The 20,729-nt window shown below is 47.9% G+C and overlaps 1 protein-coding gene across 1 annotated transcript in view; it reads right to left on the bottom strand.

Moving 5' to 3' along the window:
• LOC307075591 (SH3 and multiple ankyrin repeat domains protein 2-like) overlaps positions 1-20,729 on the bottom strand; it is a gene marked incomplete at its 3' end in the record, with an annotated part of 106,304 nt that overhangs the window by 33,368 nt on the left and 52,207 nt on the right. Inside the window, exons 12-15 of the mRNA XM_079736232.1 lie at positions 20,193-20,306; positions 10,579-10,660; positions 3,898-3,980; positions 68-192 (exon numbers count right to left, since the gene is read on the bottom strand). Coding sequence (XP_079592358.1) covers positions 68-192; positions 3,898-3,980; positions 10,579-10,660; positions 20,193-20,306 — 404 coding nt within the window. The remainder of the gene's footprint in view (positions 1-67; positions 193-3,897; positions 3,981-10,578; positions 10,661-20,192; positions 20,307-20,729) is intronic.

Here is a 20,729-nt window from a genome sequence, read left to right as displayed (position 1 = left end):
CTGAATTTACGGCAGTGGCTTCAATGGACAGTAGTGATTGGCCGGTCTGCCAGAGGGGCGGTCCTACCTCGATGAGGAAGTCTCCTGTGCGGAGCCCCGCCTGCCAGGCCACGCCCCCCTCATCCACCGACTCCAGGTACTGCAGCGCCGGGAAGGCGGGGGTGGGGGTGAACTCCTCGATGGGCGTGTCCGCTGGGGGGGGGGGGGGGGGAACGGGGGACAGGTTTAAACCGGTATAAAGACAACATGTTTGTAACGCGCGTGTCCTAGGAACACGTGTGTGTGTGTAACGTGTGTGTGTGTAACACGCGTCCTAGGTCCAAGTGTGTGTGTGTGTGTAATGTGTGTGTGTGTGTAACACGCGTGTCCTAGGTCCACGTGTGTGTGTTTGTGTCTGTGTCTATCTGTGTGTGTTTGTGAAACACGCGTGTGCGTGACCAGCCTGTCGTCATCATACCTCCGCTGTCCACATGTGTTGCTTTGCATGTTTCTGTAGGTCATTGTTCATTACTGCCTGTTTTCACTACTGCCTGTGTTCACTACTGCCTGTGTTCACAACTGCCTGTGTTCATTACAGCCTGTGTTCACTAGTGACTTTGTTTACTACTGCCTGTGTTCACTACTGCCTGTGTTCACTAGTGTCTGTGTTCACAACTGCCTGTGTTCACTACAGCTTGTGTTCACTAGTGACTTTGTTTACTACTGCCTGTGTTCAATACTGCCTGTGTTCACTAGTGACTGTGTTTACTACTGCCTGTGTTTACTACTGCCTGTGTTTACTAGTGTCTGTGTTCACTAGTGTCTGTGTTCACAAGTGTCTGTGTTCACTACTGCCTGTGTTTACTACTGCCTGTATTCACTACTGTCTGTGTTCACTACTGTCTGTGTTCACTAGTGTCTGTGTTCACTACTACCTGTGTTTACTACTGTCTGTGTTCACTACTGCCTGTGTTCACTGCTGCCTGTGTTCACTAGTATGTGTGTTCACTACTGCCTGTGTTCACTAGTGTCTGTGTTCACTACTGCCTGTGTTCACTCGTGTCTGTGTTCACTCGTGTCTGTGTTCACTCGTGTCTGTGTTCACTACTGTCTGTGTTCACTACTGTCTGTGTTCACTACTGCCTGTGTTCACTACTGCCTGTGTTCACTACTGCCTGTGTTCACTCGTGTCTGTGTTCACTCGTGTCTGTGTTCACTAGTGTCTGTGTTCACTACTGCCTGTGTTCACTACTGCCTGTGTTCACTAGTCTCTGTGTTCACTACTGCCTGTGTTCACTAGTCTCTGTGTTCACTACTACCTGTGTTCACTAGTGTCTGTGTTCACTACTGCCTGTGTTCACTCGTGTCTGTGTTCACTCGTGTCTGTGTTCACTAGTGTCTGTGTTCACTAGTGTCTGTGTTCACTACTGCCTGTGTTTACTAGTGTGTGTGTGTGTGTGTCTGTGTGTGTGTATGTGTGTGCGTGTAATATAAGGTATTAGCATGTATTATTATTCAATTCGATTCAGCTACCTTGTGAGCAAAAGTACATTAACAATGAAATTCACTTTTAGCTAAATGGTATTTTGGTGGAAACTGTTCAACTGTTTCTATTGGTGGAAACTGTTCCAATGTTCCCTGTGAAAACTCTTCCTGTTGGTGGAAAGGGTTCCTATTGCTGGAAACTGTTCCTATTGGTGGAAACTGTTCCTATTGGTGGAAACGGTTCGTATTGCTGGAAACTGTTCCAATTGGTGGAAACGGTTCCTATTGCTGGAAACGGTTCCACTGTGCCTATTGGTAGAAACTGTACCGATTGGTGGAAACTGTTGAATGTGAATGAAGGTAATCAAAGATGATTGATGAAATGTGGTGCCAACAAACCAATAAAAAGAACGACAACACACAGCAACAGTCGTATACCTGAAGCAGGAGGGCTGAATCAGTCCTCTGAGTCTTAGACCACAGACAAACTAAACAAAGAAAATGGGTGCAATGGATTCAAAACAGTGTTCTCAAATTCCAGTTGTTTTTTTTTTTATTGCCATACATGTACTTCCATTGCCTGAAACATCCAGCTACTCTCCTCTTCTGTTTACTCTCACTCTCCTCCTCTCTCCTCCTCCTCCTCATCCCTCCTCTGTGTCTCTCAGTCTCTCCCTCTCCTCCTCTCTCCTCCTCCTCCTCATCCCTCCTCTGTGTCTCTCAGTCTCTCCCTCTCCTCCTCTCTCCTCCTCCTCCTCATCCCTCCTCTGTGTCTCTCAGTCTCTCCCTCTCCTCCTCTCTCCTCCTCCTCCTCCTCCCTCCTCTGTGTCTCTCAGTCTCTCCCTCTCCTCCTCCTCCTCATCCCTCCTCTGTGTCTCTCAGTCTCTCCCTCTCCTCCTCTCTCCTCCTCCTCCTCATCCCTCCTCTGTGTCTCTCAGTCTCTCCCTCTCCTCCTCCCTCCTCTGTGTCTCTCAGTCTCTCCCTCTCCTCCTCCCTCCTCTGTGTCTCTCAGTCTCTCCCTCTCCTCCTCCTCCTCATCCCTCCTCTGTGTCTCTCAGTCTCTCCCTCTCCTCCTCTCTCCTCCTCCTCCTCATCCCTCCTCTGTGTCTCTCAGTCTCTCCCTCTCCTCCTCTCTCCTCCTCCTCCTCATCCCTCCTCTGTGTCTCTCAGTCTCTCCCTCTCCTCCTCTCTCCTCCTCCTCCTCATCCCTCCTCTGTGTCTCTCAGTCTCTCCCTCTCCTCCTCCCTCCTCTGTGTCTCTCAGTCTCTCCCTCTCCTCCTCCCTCCTCTGTGTCTCTCAGTCTCTCCCTCTCCTCCTCCTCCTCATCCCTCCTCTGTGTCTCTCAGTCTCTCCCTCTCCTCCTCTCTCCTCCTCCTCCTCATCCCTCCTCTGTGTCTCTCAGTCTCTCCCTCTCCTCCTCTCTCCTCCTCCTCCTCATCCCTCCTCTGTGTCTCTCAGTCTCTCCCTCTCCTCCTCTCTCCTCCTCCTCCTCATCCCTCCTCTGTGTCTCTCAGTCTCTCCCTCTCCTCCTCTCTCCTCCTCCTCCTCATCCCTCCTCTGTGTCTCTCAGTCTCTCCCTCTCCTCCTCCCTCCTCTGTGTCTCTCAGTCTCTCCCTCTCCTCCTCCCTCCTCTGTGTCTCTCAGTCTCTCCCTCTCCTCCTCTCTCCTCCTACTCCTCATCCCTCCTCTGTGTCTCTCAGTCTCTCCTCTGAACATCAGTGTCCACTGACACCTCCTATAACTCACCTCCACACTGCCTGCACAGTGTGAGGTCAAGACTGGCCCTACACAACTCAGATGATGTGTGTGTGTGTGTGTGTGTGTGTGTGTGTGTGTGTGTGTGTGTGTGTGTGTGTGTGTGTGTGTGTGTGTGTGTGTGTGTGTGTGTGCGTCCGACAGAATGAGATGGAGAATGGTGGAAGGACAGAGCGACAGAGAGTGTCAGAGAAGAAGAGAAGAGAGAGATCAGGAGGCAAAGAGCAACAGTGAATTGTGTTGCAGTGTCTGTCTGTCTGTCCCTCTGTCTGTGTATATCTGATGTCTAAAAGACTCCCATTGGACCACAGAGACAGTATAACCATCCTCCAGTCCTCCACATGCTCAGAGATCCAGTTGATTATAAGACCTGCTTGAATCGTCATAGAAACCGAAAAGTTGGTCTGCTGTCTATTTATAGAGCCGGACGGTCAATTACACTCTAGTAGGACTACACACTGGTAGGACTAAACACTGGTAGGACTACACACTGGTAGGACTACACACTGGTAGGACTACACACTGGTAGGACTAAACACTGGTAGGACTAAACACTGGTAGGACTATACATGTTACGAAGCTTTCTCATCAGGTAGAACATTCTGTCAGCTGGGCGTGATGATGATCAGTACATTTAAATGAGTCGGTTATAGGAGGCGGATGAAGGAGCAGGCTTACCTTTGGCCCCCCGCAGCACGAAGCCGAAGCCCTCGTTCTCCTTCTTCTGGAGCTCCACAGTCTTCTCGTCCACCACGCAGTCGCTGTGGAGGAGACGCCGCGCAGAGCGACCGTTAGCACAGCCCATGAGCCGCAGCATGGCCCCGGAGGCCCCCCTCCCGGAGTGGAGGTTCATGCTGCTACCGGTCCGTTAACCCGTCCGGCCGGCCAGGGCAGGGCCACCCCACCCCTCCTCTCACCGGACCGGGGGTTCTCTCCGGGCGGCCAATGCTATCAGACGGCAGGACGGTCGCCTCCTCCGCCTCTTGGCAACAACATCTTCCGAAAAAACGAATAAAACCACCGAGACACCGAGTCTCCCCGAAGAGAACCGAACCGCCGACACACCGAGTCTCCCCGAAGAGAAGCCGTCAGGGCGGCGTTACCCCCGGGGACCGAGCCACCGACACACCGAGTATCCCCGAAGAGGAGCCGTCAGGGCGGCGTTACCCCCGGGGGTCGAGCCGCCGCCGCGGCTCCATCCAGGACGGAGGGAGGATGACGCCCAAGTGAAGCAACATGAAGGCTGCTGATCCCGGCCAATCACTATCGATCACTATCGATGACTATCGATGACTGCTGATCTAATGACGACCGATCAGCGGGACGGACAGAGGATCGCTCCGGGGAACAGAGGGAGGAGAGGCCGGCTGACTGCTCCGCAATGAGCCGTCAGAGGCGAACACAACCCGAGCACCGCGGTGCAATATGTGTGTGTGTGTGTGCGTGCGTGTGCGTGCGTGCGTGTGTGTGTGTGTGAGAGAGAGAGAGAGAGAGAGAGAGAGGGAGAGGGAGAGGGGGAGGGAGGGAGGGAGAGAGAGAGAGGTGGGGGCGTATTGAGCAGTTGATATAGACGTGCTTTAAACGGGTATGTGTCAGGGCAGAGCGGTGATTGATAAACATGGTTGAGTTGGTTACGGTTAGTGTGTGTGTGTTAGTGTGTGAGTGTGTGTGTCTGAGTGTGTGTAAGTGTGTAAGTGTGTGATTGTGTGAGTGTGTGCGTGTTGGCTCCTCGATGTGCTCCCGAGTTCCAGCGGAGCATCATCCGATTTCATTTCTTTCGGGTCAGGGTTAGATTTCTGTTAGTTTCTAAACTAGATTTCTCTTCTTGATTTGATTGATTAATTTCTTGTTATTTATTTACATTGAGGTGACGTTGGACGCTATGAACACCTGGGAGCCAATGGCCATGGAATAAAGGCTTTACCTTTCTGTTACAACCACACCGCCTAGTGAGTACAACAGAATATCACATGACCTACTAACACCTATCACATGACCTACTAACACCTATCACATGAAGTACTAACACCTATCACATGACCTACTAACACCTATCACACGATCAACTAACACCTATCACATGACCTACTAACACCTATCATAAGATCCACTAACACCTATGATCTACTAACACCTATGATCTACTAACACCTATGATCTACTAGCACCTATGATCTACTAACACCCATCGTACGATTTATTGTGCGACTATAACACACATCCTGGATTATGTGTATTGAAAGGCTATTGTTGACCTCTACTAGACTGACGCCTCAAATGTGACATCCCCCATCTCACACAAACACGCACGCCCACGTGCACACACACACACACACACACACACACACACACACACACACACACACACACACACACGTGTGTGTGCGCGCAGTGCACTAGATTATGACTCATGGAGTCCCTTTTAAAACAACTCCTTACCTTGCCTCTCATCTCATATGAAGATATATGAAGATATATGAATCAGGTGACTGTATATATGAAGATATATGAGGTTATATGAAGATATATGAACCAGGTGACTGTATATATGAAGATATATGAGGATATATGAAGTTATATGAACCAGGTTACTGTATATAGGGAGATATATGAATCAGGTGACTGTATATATGAAGATATATGAGGATATATGAACAAGGTGACTGTATATATGAAAATATATGAAGATTATGAGGATATTTGAAGATATATGAACCAGGTGACTGTATATTTAACAATTACTCGCCAAAGGGTGAGGTGAATAATTGTTTTAGTATATACTACACGAGCACACTCCAAAAATAAACAAGATAACACTTTTTGCCGCGATTTTTTTGTTTTTATTAGCGGTTTATTGTTGGAATTAGCGTGACGACCGTCACGCTCGCTGCCCATTAGAAAACAATATCCCGAGTTTGAGATCTCACTCATGGGATGTTGCCCAATATCCCGAGATAGCAAACCAATCAAATTGCGCCATCATAGGAGGTTCACATGAGGATATTTGAGGATATTTGAAGATATATAAACCAGGTGACTGTATACATGAAGATATATGAAGATACATGAGAATACATGAAGATATGTGAAGATATATGAAGCAGTGTTCTGTGTGCAGAATAGAGCCTCCACGCGATGGAGGACAGCGGTGTACCAGGGTTCTGTTCTGAGGTTCTGTTCTCTGAGGTTCGGTTCTGAGGTTCTGTTCTCTGAGGTTCTGTTCCGAGGTTCTGTTCTCTGAGGTTCTGTTCTGAGGTTCTGTTCTCTGAGGTTCTGTTCTCTGAATTGTTCTGTTCTCTGAGATTCTGTTCTCTGAGGTTCTAATCTGAGGTTCTCTTCTGAGGATCTTTTCTGAGGTACTGCTCTGAGGTTCTGTTCTGAGGTTATTTTCTGAGGTTCTGTTCTGAGGTTCTGTTCTCTGAGGTTCTGTTCTCTGAGGTTCCGTTCTGAGGTTCTGTTCTGAGGTTCTGTTCTGAGGTTCTGTTCTCTGAGGTTCTGCTCTGAGGTTCTGTTCTCTGAGGTTTCGTTCTGAAGTTCTGCTCTGAGGTTCCGTTCTCCGAGGTTCTTCTCTGAGGTTTTGTTCTGAGGTTCTGTTCTCTGAGGTTCTGTTATGAGGTTCTGCTCTCAGGTTCTGCTCTGAGGTTCTGTTCTGAGGTTCTGTTCTGAGGTTCTGTTCTCTGAGTTTCTGTTCTCTGAGGTTCTGTTCTGAAGTTCTGCTCTGAGGTTCTGTTCTCTGACGCAGAGTGCTGCATTACTGGTGCTCTGTGTGAGGAGACGCTGGGAGACATGTGGGATGGAGAGAGAGGCGCAACTGCTGTCCTAGCAACAGAGCGGTTCCCTTAGCAACCCAATCTGTTTGGAGGCTCCGCCCCCTGCTGCTCTCCCGCTGAAGGTTATCCTGTGGAGCTTCTTCCTAGGTCACCCAACATGTTGGTCTTTTTCTCTTCGGGCATTTCAGAAGGACATCATCTTTATGCAACAAAGATGGCAACTTTATCAGAATGAGGACAGACAGTATACTGGACACACTGTAAACAGTACACACGGTAAACAGGACACACAGTATACAGGACACACAGTATACAGGACACACAGTATACAGGACACACTGTAAACAGTACACACTGTAAACAGGACACACAGTATACAGGACACACTGTATACAGGACACACAGTATACAGGACACACTGTAAACAGTACACACTGTAAACAGGACACACAGTATACAGGACACACAGTATACAGGACACACTGTAAACAGGACACAGTATACAGGACACACAGTATACAGGACACACAGTATACAGGACACACAGTATACAGGACACACTGTAAACAGTACACACTGTAAACAGGACACACAGTATACAGGACACACTGTAAACAGGACACATTGTAAACAGGACACACAGTATACAGGACACACTGTATACAGGACACACTGTATACAGGACACACTGTAAAGAGGACACACAGTATACAGGACACACTGTATACAGGACACACTGTAAACAGGACACACTGTAAACCGGACACACTGTAAACAGGAAACACTGTATACGGGACACACTGTATACAGGACACACAGTATACAGGACACACTGTAAACAGGACACACAGTGTACAGGACACACTGTATACAGAACACACTGTAAACAGGACACACAGTAAACAGGACACACAGTATACAGGACACACTATATACTGAACACACTGTAAACAGGACACACTGTATACAGGACACACTGTAAACAGGACACAGGCTGTACACAGGACACACTGTATACAGGACACACTGTATACAGGACACACTGTATACAGGACACACAGGCTGATACTCATCACAAGAGGTCTCTGCTGCATGGAGGATACACCTCTCATGTAGTATATATTCAGTGTATTTGAATGAGATCTATACTGATGATTTATGTACTGGCTAAAGCGCAGTGATTTCTGGTCTACAAGGCAGTCAAACTGAAACTTTAGCCCCAGAGAACCTCTGCTTTGCCCACAAAGGTGCTCCCTCAATGCATAAGAATCACACTGCAGCTGTGAGCCGTGAGCATGTAGACATCCTTCCTAGACCTCAAAGCCAAAGGCTGAAACAGAGTGCTCACCTACACTTTAGAATATTCAATAGTGTGAAAGACCCATCATATGATGCCTGATATGATGGCCAATAGCCTTGCAGCTAGGAATGCATTGACTCCAGGCCTCGGACGGGTACTAGGCTCATGTCCCTCACGGGCCTACGCCACTCTATGTGACGTAGCGTGACGTAGCGGGGAAGAGCGACTGAGTGGCCTAACCCTAACGTCTTCCTGGACACCTATAGTATCACGCTACGGTGTGTGTTTCATATACAACTTCGCTCATTATAATGCTCATACACAACAACGGTACTAAAAAGTATCTGAGTCGCCGTGGGTCGTAACCAGGGCGATAACACGCCACCTATTTTATCGAGGGGGCCGTGTTCTTTAAATAATATTATTGAATACTCGTATCGGTACTCGGCATCGGCGGATACTCAAACGTAAGTACTTGAACTTGTACTTGTTCTGAGGAATGGTGGAATCGGTGCCTCCCTGCAACCCAGTCAAACCTAGGCAACTGGGAAGATGTGGTTTTGTTTAGGCCCAGTAACATGAAAGATCCCAACTCTGCATTAATGATGGTCAATAAAGCATTGAAGGCTACCCCTAACCCTAACCCTAAAGTACCGTCCGTGGACAGAGGCTATCGAACCCTAACGCTAACCTCTCATTCTGTCTTTGGCAGTCAATTGGGTTTCCATGCGTCAACGAACGTCATGTATCAACATAAATGATAATTCAGTTCTTCAAACATAAATGAGCCCTGACTATTTCACAAATGTGACGGCTTGATAAAAGAGACGTACTGTATATACAGCCATCATAACTAAATGACTTCTGCAAGATTCAAAACAATCAAACATTTTAAAGGCCAGAGGGTCCAGCGTCAGTGTGAGAGCTCATCGCTCCAGAATACCAGACAGGAGACGGACTGACCAAAGACTCTCTTCTCATAACGGCCATCGTGTCCCGTAGTTAGAAGAGATTCTTCCCCTTCAGCTGAATCCCAAACTAACACCCTGCAGTGGGTCCCTGAGCCTCAGAGACACCTGCTCAGACCGACGGGCTTCATGAGTCCTCACATGGTCCCCATATAACCTCAATCTCCCACCTACATTTTCACACACACGCACACACACATGAACGGCCACACTCACACGCACACACACACAAACGCACATGCACACACACAAACAAACAAATGAAAGGGATCATTTATTAACTAATGTAGTGGTTAGCAGGGGGACATTAGCGCATTAATGAACCACTCTGACCACTGTTCTTTCTGTTCATGTCCCCCTGAACCCATCATACATCATACATCCCTGAAGAATCTCTTTACTTTTTTTTTACCTTATTTTTGAGCACTGTCAAGAAATAGAAATAGAAAAATACTTTGATCCGTTTTCTCCAAATCCCTCACCCTAACCCGCCTTGTGTCGGCTGGGAATCGCCCAGCAGCCACAGTGGGACACTCTTTGGTTTCTGTGTTCAGCCATTGGCAGACATTGATTTTTAATCTGTTACAAACACATTGAGCCGATACACTCTCTGCGGGGCTCAAACACTGCGCGGACACACACACACACACACACACACACACACACACACACACACACACACACGGATAGGAGTCTCCATTTACAGCGAGTAGCATCACAGCTCAATGTAGATTCCATCATCATCATCCTGTTTCAGTCGTGGACCACAGTGTGTGGGGGCCTTAGCAGTGGGGTCGGCTTAGCTCAGGAGGTAGAGCAGTTGCCTTGTAACCGAAAGGTCGCTAGTTCGATCCCCAGCCCCTCCTAGCTGATTGTTGATGTGTCCCTGAGCAAGACACTTAACCCTAACTGCTCCTGACGAGCTGGCTGTCGCCTTGCATGGTTGACCCTGCCGTCGGTGTGTCAATGTGTATATTAACCAATATAAGTCGCTTTGGATAAAAGCGTCTGCTTAATGCCCTAATTGTAATTGTGTGTTTACAGGCTCAGCACGTGGTGCTACACCTCAGTGCTGGGCTGGGTTCTGACGTCTGGAGGCTGCTTGTTCAGCTCTGTGTGCTTTGTCATGTTACCCCCCAGTCATCCATGCTATCTTTGGAGAGGCCTATTGAGTACAACGAGCCCATCAGACGAGGGATCCTGACTGTAGACGTAGTAAAGTCAGCCGAAGCCTACAGGGGAGGGACACTGAAGGCTGTACCCTCTCATCCATCTCACACTGAAACACAGTAAGATGTTCCTCATCAGGCACTGTTCCTACCTGGAGGCGTCCAAGCTGTCGTAGGACCCCACGGTGTAGTGTCTGAAGAGCTTTCGTCTGTCGCTGCGGTCCGCTCTGGAATCTGACAAAACAAAACAGATCACATGACCGCTCCCGAAAGACACATGTTACTATTATACCAATTATAGTGTCGGCACCCCTGATTAACCTGTAATCAAGACTAGTTGAGGTTTCAAAACATAAATACATACAGACGTAAATATATCCAATCATTACACTAAGAAATGCAGGGATACAGTGTACTGTGACAAACAAACTCTCAGGGAAGGATTTGAATGTCATTCCTAATCCTGATGTCAAGTCTCTATGATGTACAGGGATTGAGGTACAAATGACTGGACTCATCATATTGGTACTAGGGCTACAACTAACAATTATTTTAATAATCAATTAATCTGTTGATTATTTTTCAGATTAATCGATGATTCAGATAAAAAGAAGAATCATTTGTAATTGTTGCATCTTTATTCAAAAGCTGAACATTACTTCAAACAAACAATGTACAAAGTAAATAAGGTGCAAAGTGAAACTGGTAAAAGTGTTTCCGGAAATGATTTTGTTAGAGGACCAATCACAGCCCTTGCTGTCTCCGTCCTACTCCGTACACACCTTGGCCCATTCATACCCTACGGTAAATACCCCGGAGGTCGTTTCGTCCGTCAGTGGGTTCGTCGCCTCTCAGCTTACGAATCCGGAGCTCTCCGGGGGAAACGGAGCAATACCAACGGAAATCAAGGCGGCAGTATAGAGTATAGAGTCAGAAGTCCAACCATTCGTGAAAATAGAGAGAGTAGTATAATATCTGATATGTATATATATATTTTATATTATCGTTTTATACTTATATTATACTATATACCTGACCTTTTTATTCTATTGTTCAACTGCTTCGGCAATGAGTTGTAACTGGTCATTTAAAAATGGCGCATCATTTTGAGTAGAGAATCTGTGGGTTTGTGAGGGGTGACACATGCCACCGCCGCTTAGGCGTACACTTTTTGCGCCCTTTTTTCAGATTTCGGATAACACAAAGCAAAATCATCGCCATATTTGCGATTGTCGATGCCGGTAATTTGTGACACGACAGTCACTGCCCGCTAGAAGATGTATTGCGTAACATCCATAACAACGCTGAAACCAGACGGAGGTATGAAGGGTAGTCCCGGAGACAACGTTTGGTACGGACAGACGAATTTCATCTGGATTCGGAGGTATGAATCGGCCTTTGTCGAGCCCCCTTCCTCGTCAGGATGACATGTTTTCTTTTCAGATGCTGTATCATCACCGTGGTTCTTCCGTGCCACGCCATTTCGCTTTTGCGAAGATTGCAACTAACATACTTTTTAGCTTCATGCATTGTAAAGTGCTCCAGAACTTTGAAAGATTAGGTCAAACCGTTTTCTCCGCCTCCACCATGTTTCATGTCCAAAATACAAGCTGTGGTCACTCACACTATAGCGCGTAAGGCTCGCTGGGGTCACTCACACTATAGCGCGTGGAAGGCTCACTGTGGTCACTCACACTGTAGCGTGGAAGGCTCACTGTGGTCACTCACACTGTAGCGTGGAAGGCTCGCTGGGGTCACTCACACTGTAGCGTGGAAGGCTCGCTGTGGTCACTAACACTATAGCGTGGAAGGCTCGCTGTGGTCACTCACACTATAGCGTGGAAGGCTCGCTGGGGTCCCTCACACTATAGCGCGTGGAAGGCTCACTGTGGTCACTCACACTGTAGCGTGGAAGGCTCGCTGTGGTCCCTCACACTATAGCGTGGAAGGCTCGCTGTGGTCGCTAACACTATAGCGTGGAAGGCTCGCTGTGGTCGCTCACACTATAGCGTGGAAGGCTCGCTGTGGTCGCTCACACTATAGCGTGCGGAAGGCTCGCTGTAGCCGCGCATGAGGCATGGACCTGTCGGCGTCGGCTTCTGTAAACAGTTCCGTGCCTACGAGTGATGTTTTAATCGCGCCACTAAACGAATCTATGACTAAATTCGTTGCCAACGCTTTTAGTTATCGATTTTATCGATTCGTTGTTGCAGCCCTAATTGGTACACAGACGCTTTTAGTTATCGATTTTATCTATTTGTTGTTGCAGCCCTAATTGGTACAACTGTAGACCACTAGTGTGGTTGGAAATCGTATTTTCTCTTATTTACATTTACATTTACATTTAGGGCATTTAGCAGACGCTTTTATCCAAAGCGACTTACAATAAGTGCATTTGTTACAATAAGTACATTTGTCATAAGAAGTGAAACAATATATCGCTGTCGGTACAGTAAAGATGTTCATAGAACCAAGATGGCGGTACCAGACGTCCAGCTGAGGTAGTTGAGCGGAGGGATCGAGCTGGGGTGTGTGGCTTTACTAATGCTTGGAGGTTGGCAGGGGCAGTTCCATCAACTGCCTTGTATGCCAGTACCATAATCTTGAATCTGATGAGAGCTATTACAGGGAGCCAGTGGAGGTCTCGGAAGAGGGGGGTTACATGTGAGAACTTTGGTAGGTTGAACACGAGGCGCGCTGCCGCATTCTGCATGCGCTGCAAGGGTTTAATCACAGAGGCAGGGAGTCCAGCCAGGAGCGAGTTGCAGTAGTCGAGTCGGGAGATGACCAGTGATTGGACTAGAAGCTGAGCTGCTTCCCTTGTGAGGAAGGGCCGGATCCTGCGGATGTTGTAAAGTGCAAATCTGCAGGATCGGGCCACCGCAGTGATGTTTGCGGTGCAGCATAACTGATTGTCCAACACTACACCAAGGTTTTTGGCAGTTGGAGAAGGAGATACAGTGATGTTCTCAACAGTGACCAGTAAGTCCATGTGTGGGCAATCTTTCCCTGGTATTAGGAGGAGCTCAGTCTTGTTGAGGTTAAGCCTCAGGTGATGAGCAGTTGTCCAGGTGCTGACTTCTGCCAGACATTCAGATATGCGTGTTGCAATCAGGGCTTTGTCAGATGAGGGAAAGGAGAGAAATAGCTGAGTGTCATCAGCATAGCAGTGATAGGAAAAGCTGGGGGATGTAATTACAGAGCCCAGAGATCTGGTGTAGAGGGAGAACAGAAGAGGCCCCAGTACCGAGCCTTGAGGGACACCTGTATCAAGCGTGCAAGGTTTGGACAGGGAGCCATTCCATGTTACCTGATAAGTGCGATTCATCAGGTAGGACGTGAACCAGGAAAGGGCAGATTCAGCTATGCCAAGCTCGGCGAGAGTGGCGAGGAGGATCTGGTGGTTCACAGTGTCAAATGCTGCAGACAAGTCAAGGAGAATGAGAACCGATGAGAGGGACGAGGCTCTGGCCGCACGGAGGGACTCAGTCACCGCGAGGAGAGCCGTCTCAGTGGAGTGTGCTTTTTTGAAGCCTGACTGGTGAGGGTCAAGCAGGTTGTTAAATGAGAGATAGGAGGACAGTTGGTTAGCGACGGCACGTTCCAATGTTTTAGAGAGGAATGAAAGAAGAGATACCGGTCTGTAATTCAGGATGTCAGTGGTATCAAGCGTTGGTTTTTTTGAGGAGAGGCTTTTTTCTGGCAGTCTTGAAAGACGTTGGAACAATGCCAGAAGTGAGGGAGGAGTTAATAAGTGCGGTTAGAAATGGCAGGATGTCGTTTGACACAGCCTGGAGGAGGGAGGAAGGGATAGTGTCAAGGGGGCAGGTGGTGGCATGGTTAGATATTATAATTCTGTTGACCTCGTCTGAGGTGAGAGGGATGAATTGGGTAAAGACAGAGGTGGGGGTGGGGGGAGGGAGGATGGTGGCAGTGATAAAAGAGGAGCTAACGTCCTTTACTTTCTGGGTAAAGTAGGTAACAAAGTCATCAGCAGTGAGGCAGGAAGGCTAGAGTTATTTCCATTGTACTTTGTTTTGTTGATATTGTGATTATCAGTAATATGACGTTTGTCTTGACACCAGTGCTGTGTTCCAATATCCATACTGCCATGAGTACACTTAAACGTAGTACACTATCCGCACTCACTAAGTGTGCTGATTATCAGATGTCAGTGTTGTTCCAAATCGAATACTCCGTGGGGCACTGACCGGAAATTATGATCACGACTGCTGCCGCGGCTTCTCCCCCGCAATAAACATCCCACTTTGAACGGTAAACTCTTTACGCCTAGCAGCTATAAAAAGCTATGAAAGCTATACAAACTACAAAATGACTCTCTTAATGCAGGTGTGTGGAAATGTGGAAAATGGGCCGACGTTGGCTCAGCCTGGCTCCGCCCTCTTCCGCTACGTAGCTTAGATGGCTGCCGTTGTGTACGAAAAGTGTACATCGATCCACACTTCATTGTTTGACCGTTTTGACTACACCATCCGGGTCCTTTCAGTACACTTATTTTCGCCCCAATCTTAATTGGAACGCCCTACGTACTCAAACTAAGTATAGCAAGTACGGATAGTATAAACATTAGAACACAAAACACACCAAGAATATTTGTTACTGCAGTAATAACTAATGCGGAACCTTAATAAATCATAATAAACAGTAGGATAAACAAAATGAGTATATGCTACACGTGAACCTCATAAGATGGCGCAAAGCTATCTCGGGATATTGGGCATATGCCATGATTGAGATCTCAAACTCGGGATATTGTTTTGTGGTCGACTTGTCATGCTAAATAAAACAAGTAAACTGCTAATAAAAACAAATAAATCCTGGCAAAAACCTAAAAGAAGCCCTATCAAACTGTCCATAGCCAACGCCAGGCCACACCCCCTGTCTGTAGCCGACGCCAAGTCACGCCCCCTGTCTGTAGCCAACGCCAAGCCCCGCCCCCTGTCTGCAGCCAACGCCAAGCTGAGCCCCCTGTATGTAGCTGAAGCCAGGCCACGCCCCCCTGTCTGTAGCAGACGCCAGGCCACGCCCCCTGTCTGTAGCCAACCCCAGGCCACGCCCCCTGTCTGCGGCCGACGCCAGGCCACGCCCACTGTCTGTGTCCGATGCCAGGCCACGCCCCCTGTCTGTGTCCGATGCCAGGCCACGCCCCCTGTCTGTGTCCGACGGCAGGCTACACTAGGGCTTCACCGACATCACAAAGACTGTATATATATAATATACAATATATGCAGTATATATATATTTATATATATATATATATTGTATACAATTTATATATTCATGTGCTGCTGTTGGCCCAGAGAACATTCAATCCATCTTGAGAGGTGTAATGATAAGGTAGCTGTGGCCCACCACTGTAGTTTCTTTATGGCCTCTCTCCTTACAACCTTTATCTTCTCAGTTCATTGATCCAGCAGGAAGGGGTTTCTGCCATCAGAAATCAGAATTAATTGAATGGCTGTCAGATGAAAAGATTAGAAGCACGCGCACACACCACATGAATAGACGCACACACACATACAGTCTAAAGCTGCTAGAGTGAGCTTTCTCTCCAACTCTGCCCTGCTCTCAGCTGTCTCCCTTCCCTCCCCCATATCCCTCTGTTCTCCTGCTCCCTCTCTTCCACACACTCTCACACCAGCTGCCAAGACTTTATGGAAACTTCATCTCCTCTGGTCTCCTTTGGTCCGGCCCAAGCAGGAACATTTAGCAGAACGTCTAGCAGAACATATAGCAGAACATCTAGCGGAACATCTAGCAGAACATATAGCAGAACATATAGCGGAACATCTAGCGGAACATCTAACGGAACATCTAGCGGAACATCTAGCAGCATATATCGGAACATACAGCGGAACATCTAGCGGAACATCTAGCGGAACATCTCGCGGAACATCTAGCGGAACATCTAGCGGAACATCTAGCGGAACATATAGCGGAACATATAGCGGAACATATAGTGAAACATATAGCGGAACATATAGCAGAACATCTAGCAGAACATCTAGCAGAACATCTAGAAGAACATCTAGCAGAACATCTAGCAGAACATATAGCAGAACATTTAGCAGAACATCTAGCAGAACATATAGCAGAACATATAGCAGAACATCGAGCAGAACATATAGCAGAACATCTAGCAGAACATATAGCAGAACATCTAGCAGAACATCTCCTGATACTTCAGCCACACCGATGGTCAGGATGCATTGTGCAGACAGACAAGGAAGACAAGACAGACGGATAGACAAGAGCGACAGATAGATAGACAGATACAGAGATGGTGTGAAGAATCAGGGTAATGCAATAAAGACAAAAGAGAGAGAGGGTTTGCAGGGAGAAGAGAGAGACTACTACATCACCAGAAAGCCCACTCCATAGCAACTGTTGTCCGACTGTGGCTAGTTGCTATGGTCACAGATCAATAGGGAAGGTGGATGTGTGGCAGCTTGAAAGGCTGCCTTCCTTGTGTGTGTGTGTGTGTGTGTGTGTGTGTGTGTGTGTGTGTGTGTGTGTGTGTGTGTGTGTGTGTGTGTTTATGCACGTGCGTACATGTACATGTTCACATGTTTGTGCAAAACTAATAAAATGTATTGCTAATTCTAATAAATCCTTTAGACTTAGACTAAGCTTCAGGAAGGTTCCATGTGGTTTACATTTCAGTTAACACACCAGCATGGGCATCAGTAAACAATAAAAAACGAAAAACTATGCATTGAGTTAATGTGGTAGTGTGTCTGGTAGGTGTGTGACGTTTTCCAGTCCTTTCCCGAGAGAGAGAGAGAGTGTGTGTGTGTGTGTGTGTGTGTGTGTGTGTGTGCGTGTGTGTGTGTGTGGGTGTGTGTGTGCATGTGTGGTCAAAGCCTTTTGCTAAAATGTCACATAATTGATGGCTTGTTGCGTCAACATTTGCGGAAGCACTTGAATCCGTCTGATCGGAGTGCAACTGATCAAAGTGCAACCATTCCCAGCGTGTTGTGAGGTGGACAGACAGATTGCTAGTTCCCTTTGTCAACGGGGGACACAACATCATATGAATAAAAATGGCTTCTCATGTTTAGCGGCGTCATTTACTACAGCAGCTGTGGGTAAGAAACAAGAGTTGTAAAGAGAGAGAGCACAAAAGAGCAGAAGAGAGCAAGAGTTGAAGCTAAACAACCCAATGCTGCCTTCTCTCTCTGCCTCCTCCCTCCCTTCTCTCTCTGCCTCCTCCCTCCCTTCTCTCTCTGCTCCCTCCCTCCCTTCTCTCACTGCCTCCTCCCTCCCTTCTCTCTCTGCTCCCTCCCTCCCTTCTCTCACTGCCTCCTCCCTCCCTTCTCTCTCTGCCTCCTCCCTCCCTTCTCTCTCTGCCTCCTCCCTCCCTTCTCTCTCTGCCTCCTCCCTCCCTTCTCTCTCTGCCTCCTCCCTCCCTTCTCTCTCTGCTCCCTCCCTCCCTTCTCTCTCTGCCTCCTCCCTCCCTTCTCTCTCCGCCTCCTCCCTCCCTTCTCTCTCCGCCTCCTCCCTCCCTTCTCTCTCCGCCTCCTCCCTCCCTTCTCTCTCCGCCTCCTCCCTCCCTTCTCTCTCTGCCTCCTCCCTCCCTTCTCTCTCTGCTCCCTCCCACTCTCTGTTTCTCCGCCATTCAGAAATTCTGCATTTCACGTACCTCTGATTGACAGGCAAGATGGATTCCCTGAACGAATAAGGAAAGAGATGCCCTGATGCCAAAAAGCAGTCTAAATTCTAAATGAACAACTCAAACAGATATTCTCACTGTACACTCTCTAAGATGTCGACGGAATTGGCTGCTCAAAGCAGGGAGACACATCTGACCACGGTGCTTTGACCACACTCCCTGATGGGGAGAGGGTCTGAAAGATCAGGAGGAAGAAGAGGCGTCAGTGTGGGGGTCATGTCCACTAAAGGTCAGGGGACTGTAGGGGCCATTTTACCTTGACCTATTCTTAGGTCAACAAATATGTGAAGGACAAATCTCAACTGTAAGGCTCAACTAAAAGTGTCTAAATCCCACACTTCATATATTACACAATATATATATTGTATCACTAAAACCCAATATTTACAACCAACCTCGTATTATATTATTATGTCTTTACAACCACTTAATAGGAGCTCATACTTTCAGACCGACCAATCGTGTCTTGGTGAGGAGGGGTATGGGGGGAGGAGGAGGGGCCTGGCTAGGGGAGGCCATACTGTGCTCTCATTGGGCAGCAGGTCTCCCTGCAGACAGACCCTGGGTCAGTTGGATCTGGCGAGGCGTGATAAACGCCCCCCATGCCAAGTGCCCAGGGTTAGGCTTTAAGAGGAGCCTCCAAGGGCTGGGCGTCCGGCCACAGAGAGAGAGAGAGAGAGAGAGAGAGAGAGAGAGAGAGAGAGAGAGAGAGAGAGAGAGAGGGAGAGAGAGAGAGAGAGAGAGAGAGAGAGAGAGAGAGAGAGAGGGAGGGAGAGAGAGAGAAAGAGAGGGAGAGAGAGAGAGAGGGAGGGAGGGAGAGAGAGAGGGAGGGAGAGGGAGAGAGAGGGAGAGAGAGGGAGAGAGAGAGAGGAAGAGAGAGAGGGAGGGAGAGAGAGAGAGGGAGGGAGAGAGAGAGAAAGAGAGGGAGAGAGAGAGAGAGGGAGGGAGAGAGAGAGAAAGAGAGGGAGAGAGAGAGAGAGGGAGGGAGAGAGAGAGGGAGGGAGAGGGAGAGAGAGGGAGAGAGAGGGAGAAAGAGAGAGGAAGAGAGAGAGAGGGAGAGAGAGAGAGAGGGAGGGAGCGAGGCAGAGAGAGAGCGAGGCAGAGAGAGAGAGAGAGAGAGAGAGGGAGAGAGAGAGAGGGCATGCATGTATACTGAATATAGGTAGAGTCGTTCGGGATATACATTTATTTACAAGCATGCAATGCATGCATGCATTGCATGCATGCATTTTTGATTCCTTTGCAGCTTTTTCACACACCGTACCGCAAGCTCTCTCACACATGCAGAACGGCGAGAGAGAGAGTAGGAGAGTTAGAGATACATGGATATTTGAAAGTCACTTTTTCTGAAGCTGTCAACCAGCTTGAGTTCTACACACAAAGCATCAAACTAGGGCTCCCTCTAGTGGTCAGAGAGGAGCTCTGAGAATGTTGTAGCAGCAAAACTGAGGACAGAGGTCTCATGGGGCAGGAGGCAGGAGCCATCAGAGGGAACGGTCTGTGGAGGCGGCTGCACTAGGTTGAACTTCAGCGGTCAAGTGGTCCAAGGTGGTCTCACGCTCTGAAACATTAGGCTTTTGATCTGTTCCCACTGCTGGGAGCATCTTCTCTTTACCGGGGCTATTGTGCTATGTTATTGAGCTAACTCCTTTGTAAAGCACTATGAATAGGCTTGTGTTGGAAGGGTGCTACATAAATAAACTAGCCTTGCTGCCGCAGCATGAAGTCTACATTTCCGTCTTAAACTCCTGCTGTGTCAAATATTGAAACCAACCAATGATAGCGTTAGTGTTGGGGCTCTAAAACAACAGCAGTCACTATTACCATCCCTCTACTGCCCTTCTCATTGTAGAGGGTTCAACGGGATGGCTAGGGTTAGGGTTAGGGTGTGTGAGGGTTAGGGTGTGTGAGGGTTAGGGTTAGGGTTAGGGTTAGGGTGTGTGAGGGTTAGGGTTAGGGTTAGGGTGTGTGAGGGTTAGGGTTAGGGTGTGTGAGGGTTAGGGTCTGGAGGGTTAGGGTGTGTGAGGGTTAGGGTTAGGGTTAGGGTGTGTGAGGGTTAGGGTTAACACTTACAGCTGCGCTCGTCGCTGGCTTTGGACGGGATCTCCTCCACGCAGTCAGCAGGGAACCAGCCAACCTGCCCCCGGGAGCCTCCCTCCCAGAAGCCCCCCTCTCCGATGCTCAGGACTGGGGAGAACGTGAGGAAGGAGAGGATGTTTCACAGCGCAGGATGAATATGATAATAGTGATTAGAAAATGGAAATGGCATTAAAACGTAAACAAAAATAGTAGCAGTAATATTCATTGTAGTAGTAGAAGAAGTATTAATTGGAATAATTGACACAATATAATTACTTGAACATGTATGACATGTATGATTAATAAGGTACTTGAATTAGAATGATGATCTGGCCTATTTAGTCATGATATATTATTTTGTTAAATCGGTGATGAGTGAGCACTTTGTTTTGTTCTTTGTCAAAGGAAAATAATATCTTCTATTCCATCTTTTTCTTTAAATGAACCACAAAAGAGGAGAGAGCTGGCAGCTTGTGTTAATACAGTGATGTTGGTTACAGACGCTGTTGGTTTTATAACCTCAACACACAG

This window comes from Pollachius pollachius (genome assembly GCF_949987615.1).
Source record: "Pollachius pollachius genome assembly, chromosome: 5".
Taxonomy (NCBI): Eukaryota; Metazoa; Chordata; class Actinopteri; order Gadiformes; family Gadidae; genus Pollachius; species Pollachius pollachius.
The sequence above is the reverse complement of the archived record's forward strand: the minus strand, read 5'-3'. Positions and strand labels throughout refer to the sequence as shown.